This window comes from Zootoca vivipara, chromosome 12 (assembly GCF_965207765.1).
Source record: "Zootoca vivipara chromosome 12, rZooViv2.hap1.1, whole genome shotgun sequence".
Classification (NCBI taxonomy): Eukaryota; Metazoa; Chordata; class Lepidosauria; order Squamata; family Lacertidae; genus Zootoca; species Zootoca vivipara.
Genome location: NC_142595.1, coordinates 10,302,857 through 10,310,586, shown reverse-complemented (window position 1 = coordinate 10,310,586; position 7,730 = coordinate 10,302,857). Strand labels below are relative to the sequence as shown.

Below are 7,730 nucleotides of genomic sequence, written 5' to 3'. Positions count from 1 at the left end.
TTCGTCCACCTTTGGGATGTTAAATTTTAAGAGGATGAGAGGAACAAGCTATCACTTCTGGCTCCTTGGGCGAGACTACAACTCCCATGATGCTCTTCCCTCATTGTTGGGGTGGGAAATTAATTCCCATACATAAGCGCCGCGTTGGAAGGGATCCTGTGGGTCATCTAGTCCAACCCGCTTTAATGCAGGAATATAGCCCACTTATTGGTATTGTCTGCCTGTTCTTTATTGTTTCTGTCTGTATAGCCCGCCTTAGCTGAACTACGGAAAGAAAAGGAAACCCCAGTGAAAACACTGCGGAAGTGGGGGGTGGGAAGTCAATTTCTTTCTTTTTTAATTGAAATTTAACAAAATTCAACAAACGCAAGTCACTTTCTGAAACAGTTGAAATGAAGATTATTGCAGAAATGTTTGGGGGAAAACACGCTACAAATGCAAAGGAAGGAGCTCAACGGCGGAGCATCGCAAGCAGAAGGTCCCCGGACCCCGGTTCAACCCCCACTGGCGACTCCAACCAGCGTTGCGGAGAGAAACTCCCTGCCTGAAACCCTGGAGAGCGGCTGCCAGTCAGTGTAGACCAGGCATCCCCAAACTTCGGCCCTCCAGATGTTTTGAACTACAATTCCCATCATCCCTAACCACTGGTCCTGTTAGCTAGGGATCATGGGAGTTGTAGGCCGAAACATCTGGAGGGCCGCAGTTTGGGGATGCCTGGTGTAGACAATACTGAACCGATAAAGCAGCTCAGTCTCCCTTAAACGTTGCTCAGAAATTGCGGTTAAATACAGCGCGATTCCCTCCGCTGTCATTCCACGCGCGGCCAATTTGGGGGGAGGGAGTGGGTTGGTGGGGGTCGAAAGAGTGACGTTCTGGTTCACGTGACGACGACGCATGCGGAAGCGAGGAGATGATTGGTTGGCGAACAGGTTGCCTAAGCTAGGGGACGGTTCTGAAAGAAGGCGCGAAAAAGGGCCAGAGAGACGGTTAGGGAGAGGGAGAGAGGGCGCTTGTGACGACTGACTGAGGGAAGAGAGCGAAACGGGGTTTGGCGTTTGTCTTGAGGTATCTTTAAATGGGGTTTTCTTTGGGGGAGGGGCGGCGGCGGCGGCGAGAGAAGGCTAACAGCGTCCGGGTAGGCGGCGGGGGAAAATTCCTTTCAGGGCGCAGTTAGTCAATGTGGCTTGAAAATGAGAGTTATCTGACCGGACGAGTGACGGGGAAAGCTTGTGAAATGGGAAGGGCGAGTTGCGGGTGTTGTGTGTCTTGAAGACTCGGAAATTCGCTCAGTTTTTAAAAGAAGGGGGCACAGCAGTGTTTTCCTAAATTAAAACCAGGGACTGGTCGGTCAAACGGCGGCTCTTTTATTTATTTTAAAATGTGTTTCTTTTTTGGGTGGATTGCTATTGGGTTTTGTTTTGTTTTTTGATTATCTATTTTGTTTGTATATTCTGATTTTGTTCTGTGAACCGCCCTGAGACCTTCGGGTGTAGGGCGGTATATAAATTCAACAAATTGATAAATAATAGATTTATAATTATAACTTTTGTTAGTCGCTTTATCTTGCCCAGGGCAACCCAAAGCGGCTTACAAAACAAACCAGCATTAAAACTGAATGAAAAATGAAGCAATATATTCCCGAATCAGTGGGTGTTCACTTCTCTTCTGTTTATGGTGGGTAGCCTAGTTTTTCTCTCTTCAGTTTTCTCCAATAGGTGAGACAGGGTGGGGTCTGGGGCACATAGTTTATTCCGGCCAGCATTCATGCCCTTGCCACCACCCTGCAACTGGTTAGGTGTATTTGTGGCCTTCGTCAGGTTTTCCTGGTGCTTCCTGAAAGGTAAAGGGACCCCTGACCATTAGGTCCAATTGCAGACGACTCTGGGGTTGCGGCGCTCATCTCGCTTTACTGGCCGAGGGAGCCGGCGTACAGCTTCCGGGTCATGTGGCCGGCATGACTAAGCCGCTTCTGGTGAACCAGAGCAGCGCACGGAAACACTGTTTACCTTCCTGCCGGAGCGGTACCTATTTATCTACTTGCACTTTGACGTGCTTTCGAACTGCTAGGTTGGCAGGAGCAGGGACTGAGCAACGGGAGCTGACCCTGGCAAACCGCCGACCTTCTGATCGGCAAGCCCTAGGCTCTGTGGTTTAGACCACAGCGCCACCCGCGTCCTTAGCCCTTCCTTAAAATGATGCCATTGCCGCTCCCCTTCATCCATTTATAAGAGAAAGTGGTGGGAGTTAAAAGGAAAATGAAAGAGTAGCCTGTAGTGCAACACACTTCTATTGAAGATGAATATTTCAGTGCTACATGGTTTCTAATATATAGGAACAAATTTATTCGTTTATTATCATTCATTTAATAATGATGTTAAAAGTTATTAGTAATATTCAGGGTTTGTTGATAGCAACAATAATCCTTCTGTGAGAAAAAGTGTCCAGTGATCCTGCTGATCCTCATTTGTTCACCATATACTGTATCTACATAAAAAGTACGTAGTTATGCTGTGAGTGAAACATGCATATGATTGGGTTGTAAGGTTGCAGTTGTCTGTCTACTTAGCTGAGAGTAACTTTAAAAAAAGTAGTCACTGGGTTGAACTGAAATGTTACTGAATTTGCAGAATAAAAGTCATTCTTACTTGTTCATCTGCACACTTACGGTGGGTGTAAAAGTCCCCTCTACTGAATAGGCCTTATTTCCAAGTCAGTCTGGGCTACCCATTTAATAGAATCTTAGGTCTGAAACTGTAGTTTAGGCCTAGAATGCTAGACTATTTTAACATGAAGCCTTTTAATTTTTGAAGGTGTAGAAGACATTATGGATTCTTCCGTTCCAAGCATTGCGGAGGTTCGTGGCATATTGCTGGCTATGCAGAAGAACTTGGAATGTCCAATATGGTATGAAAAAAAAAGTGTTCCCTTGGCTTCTGATTCAAAATACAATATCTAAAGACTATCCTTAGAACTACTGTTCTTTGAACGTGGGTGTCACGGGGAACCATGGTTAGTTTAACATCTAAAGCAGAAGCTTTTGATCTTGTGAAAGAGGACTGGGAAGGTCCTTCCTGTAAGGTTTCAACTAAGCCTGTATCTTTCAGATTCTTTTTTCTCAATTACTCTTTATTAGTTTTATATATGACATCCAAACAACACAAAAAATCACAGTAAGCCTTCTGCCAGTTGCAAATGAGTAAGAAGCAATGAAGGCACTTCTCCATTGCCCAATCAAGCTTTTTATCTGAAAGTTTATAGTATGTGTGAAGTGCTTTTTCATAGAATGTTCCTGCCAGCTTGCTGTATTTGTGCCACATTGTTCGAAATTGACCCTATATGAATGTGCAATGACTTTCCTCTGGCTTATTTCAGTCTCTGACCTCCTGTGTCTCCTTATGGCACAACTGCAGTATTGGTTTGAACCAGCTGAATTGTCATAGGAGTCCTCTGAGGATTGCTGTAAATATCAATGAAGATGCTAGGATTTTTTTATTGGAGATCTCTAATTGCTTTAAAGAATTACTAGGATTCCTTGCTTGGGAATTGCAGCAGTTAAATAAGCTTGAAAATCATTTAGGATTCTAGTACCATAGCAGGCTTTGGTCAGGTAGAATATAAAGCCGTGGTAAAATATTATATACATTTATAGTGATGTTCATAGCTAAGAGTTGGGTTTGCTATTTTTGGATTGTAGAATAGTGTCTGGGTCTTTGGTGATTTCCTCCTCCCCCTTCCTATTGCTTTGAGATTGAGGGGGTCAGCTTGCATGATACTTGAGTCCCTTGCAGTTGCTAGGGGCCTGGACCCAGCAAGGGTTAAAATCTAATGGGGGGATTTGATTGTTGAAGTAGCCAGACCAGCGTCTTGGTGAGTGAATGGGCCTAAGCATGGTTGTTAGTGTAACAAAAGAAGTGGCTTTGTACCAGAGGACAAATGAGTGAGCCCTCTCCTTTACCTGGCTGGTGATGAGAGGGACAATTGTCAGATTGGTGTGAGGGAGAACTGGGCTAGAAGCATACAGAAGCTAGAGAGAGTCATGCTTGATTTCTACTTGAGTCCAAGGTTGTGACTGGGAGAAACAATAGCTCTTGAAGTGTTAATGCTGTGAACCCCTCAATCTTGCGCTCAGGTTGCATGTGTGTATAAATAAACCATATATCACAAAAACACTACAGTCTCCACCGTTCCTCATTCCAAGGAAACGAAATCCTGGGTATGCACCTGGAAACCCTGGCATCTCACACTGCTGAGAGATTGGGTGACATGCAACACTATGCTGATGCTAAATACTTGTTGTCATGGCAGCAAACACTTGGGGGCACCAAAATCAAGGACATAACTGTTACACTAGAAAATGCAGTCCCAGCATCAGACACTACTAATATGCTTCATGTTTGTTTTATTATGTGTATTGTATTCTCATGGGATCTTTGAATGTTTTATAAACCCAAGCAGATACTTGTCATCCTGACAAGACAGAAGTACTGTTTTTTGGGGGTGGGGGGGTATGGAGGACTCCCTGGTCCTGAATCGGATAACTGTGTCCCTGAAGGACCAGTACCGCAGCCTGGAAGTCATTTTGGACTCACAGCTGTCTTTGGAGACACAGGTCAATTCTGTGTCCAGGGCAGCTGTCTACCAGCTCCATCTGGTACACAGGCTAAGACCCTATATGCCCGCAGACTGTCTCACCAGAGTGGTGAATGCTCTAGTTATCTCCCGCTTGGACTACTGCACTCTACGTGGGGCTACCTTTGAAGGTGAGCTGGAAACTGCAGCTAATCCAGAATGTGGCAGCTAGAGGGGTGACTGGGAGTGGCCGCCGAGACCATATAACACTGGTCCTGAAAGACCTGCGTTGGCTCCAAATACGTTTCTGAGCACAATTCAAAGTGTTGGTACTGACCTTTAAAGCCCTGAACAGCCTTAGCCCAGTGTACCTGAAGGAGCATATCCACTCTCATCATTCAGTCCTGACACTCAGGTCCAGCTCTGAGGGCCTTCTGGCAGTTCCATCACTGAGAGAAGTGAGGTTGCAAGGAACCAGGCAGAGGGCCTTATCAGTAGTGGCGCCTGCCCTGTGGCATGCCCTCCCATCAGATGTCAAGGAGATGAGTAACTATATAACTTTTAGAAGACATCTGAAGGCAGCCCTGTTTAGGGAGGTTTTTAATGTTTGATGTTTTATTGTGCTTTTAGTTCTGTTGGGAGCCGCCCAGAGTGGCTGGGGAAACCCAGCCAGATGGGTGGGGTATAAATTATTATTATTATTATTATTATTATTATTATTATTATTATTATTGTATTTTATTTTATTTTGAGAATCACTGCAGCTTGCCAAAGATGTTCAGTTAAGCTCAGTTCAGATGTTGTGGACAAACCATAGACTGAGCATCAGACTGAGGTTTGGTAAACCCTTTCACTTCCTGATTTGCAATAACCACAGTTTTCCATGATCTTCAAATCAAGCAGACTATGGTTACTGATAACCAGAGTTATCTCCAAATCAGAATTCAAACACTGCTTTGAAGTGAATGTGTCAAATTCTTGTTATTGCAGTTACATCACAGTAAATGCTAGATAACACAAAACATGAAATGGAAGAGGGAATTGGTGTGTGCAAGGGGAGGATGGGGCATATGACTTCATAGCACATTCCTGATGGCCAAATTATGATTGGGCTGTTATGTCACAATTGAGCCATACCCTTGATTTTTATATCAAACCAAGAAGACATTCCGTTATCAGACAACTGCAAAAAGAAATAATTCAATACAGTACCAAAAATACAGCAGTACTACCAAATTGGGAATTTGCAAGTATGACCTGGAAGTATGTGGGATGTGTGTATTAAGCATTTTGCTGAAAGAGCAGATGGTTCCTGAAATGGATATTTATTATTAAAGCTGGGTTGTTTCAAAAAAGCAAAAAATCATCATGGGCAGTTTTTCCAATATCTTTCTTAAGAGCCTGAAGCAATAGTTAATTCGGAACCAATTGTGATGGGGTGGAGGGTGGGGGTTGTCCACAGATGTCACTTACTAGCTCCCTTAAAAAATATCCTTATGGCACTTTAAATATTAACAGATATGAGCTTTTGTGGACTTCAGCCCACTTCGTCAGGTGTTTAGTTAGCAGAAATATATACAGTACATAAATGGTTATAGGAGGTGGGGGGGAGGGAAACAATGGGCCCAAAATGTCATGTAATGCAAAAAAAGATACAGCCTGTGCCATATCTATGCAAAGCTCAAACATACATACAAGATAAGCAGAGTGACTTCAATAGCAATATGTGGCATAAAATGCAATCTAAATTTGCTATCCTGATTTCCTCATGTAGCAGGAGAGAGAACCTTAACTTCAGTTGTGTTCTAAATGGATAGAATCAAACTTGCTGACAGACGTTCAGAAGTTTCATGCTGTTTTTTTTGTTAAAGAACTGACTTTCAAGACAGTATCACGGTGGCCTAAGAGAGTGGTTCCTAATTGGTGGTATCCAATGATATTGGATATTAAAAACAATTTCTTTAGAATCCACTGGTATTAGTTTAGGTGGCATTTAAGTCCATAGCCATCTCTATTCATCTCTTTCTGGTTGCTGGCCTATTATCTCTCCCTCATTTCCTTATACTGTAAATGTGCCAGATTTATCTTTGAAACCTGCTATTCCAGGGGTGGCCAACTCCCAAGAGACTGCGATCTACTCACAGAGTTAAAAACTGGCAGTGATCTACCCCCTTTTTGAGGTTCAGGTCAAAGTTGTTGAGCTTTTTTTAGGAAGGAGGAAGGCCCATTGGGGGGGTGGGTCAAAGATGTTTTTAATTTTTTTCAGGGAGGAGGTAAAATGTTAAGCTTTGTTTTCTAGCTTTGATGCTTTATATTTTTTTTTCCTAGCCTGGAGGTAATAAAGGAGCCAGTCTCAACAAACTGTGCCCACATCTTCTGCAGGTAAGCCCTTTCTTCAGATTCTGCATGTAGAAGTTTCAAGAAATAGTTGTATGGAAATTACTAGAACCATGTTGCTTACATAGTACAAATGTATTTGGCAATATGCTTTCCTGCTAGAAAGGTTAAGTCATCAAACATGCTTATCTAAAAGTTGGGTCAAGCCAGATTCCTTTCACTCCTGTGTAGTACTTTGATCTCTTCCAATAATATAATCATCATCATCATCATTCCTCCTCTCCCCACCCTATACAAACCACTTCCTCTCCAAAAATCATTTTGGAACAATCATTTTGGAACAATTTTAAAATATTTTTTATTGGTTTTCCATAAAACAAAAACATACAAAAAACAGAAAAAAGAGAAAAAAAACAACATCTTATTTATATCATTTATCATAACAATGTCATTTTGGACTTCCCCGACACCCCCCACTCTGGGTCCCTTATAATAACCATATAGGCAATGTTCACGATTACTATCTTAAACCTTATTATGACTTACACTTAATTTTTCTATTCTACTTTACACATTACAATTTTCTCCTTTTTATTACTCCACTATCCAAATCTAATCCTTTCCACTTTCCCATTATTTTATCTTATATTTCTTCCCTTAGCTTAATATTTTTACCAGAAATGTATTTATAATTCAAATCTTAAGATTCTCTTCTCCTTTCTTAACTATCAATATTTAAATCCATTCCCCCCCCCCTTTTGCCGGAGCCAAATTTCCCAGACATTTCAGCGAATTCCTAATGTCAAACCAGTTTCAGACCGTTT

General features: G+C 42.4%; 1 protein-coding gene across 2 annotated transcripts in view; it reads left to right on the top strand.

The window, feature by feature from the left end:
* The first annotated feature begins 898 nt into the window (after nt 1-898).
* The window catches only part of BRCA1 (BRCA1 DNA repair associated), a 46,251-nt gene continuing 39,419 nt past the window's right edge, over nt 899-7,730 (top strand). For both annotated transcript variants that reach the window (XM_060282280.2, XM_035136493.3), the window contains exons 1-3: nt 899-1,065; nt 2,811-2,904; nt 6,898-6,951. In XM_060282280.2, the coding sequence (XP_060138263.2) occupies nt 2,825-2,904; nt 6,898-6,951 (134 nt within the window). In that variant the 5' untranslated portion in view covers nt 899-1,065; nt 2,811-2,824. The remainder of the gene's footprint in view (nt 1,066-2,810; nt 2,905-6,897; nt 6,952-7,730) is intronic.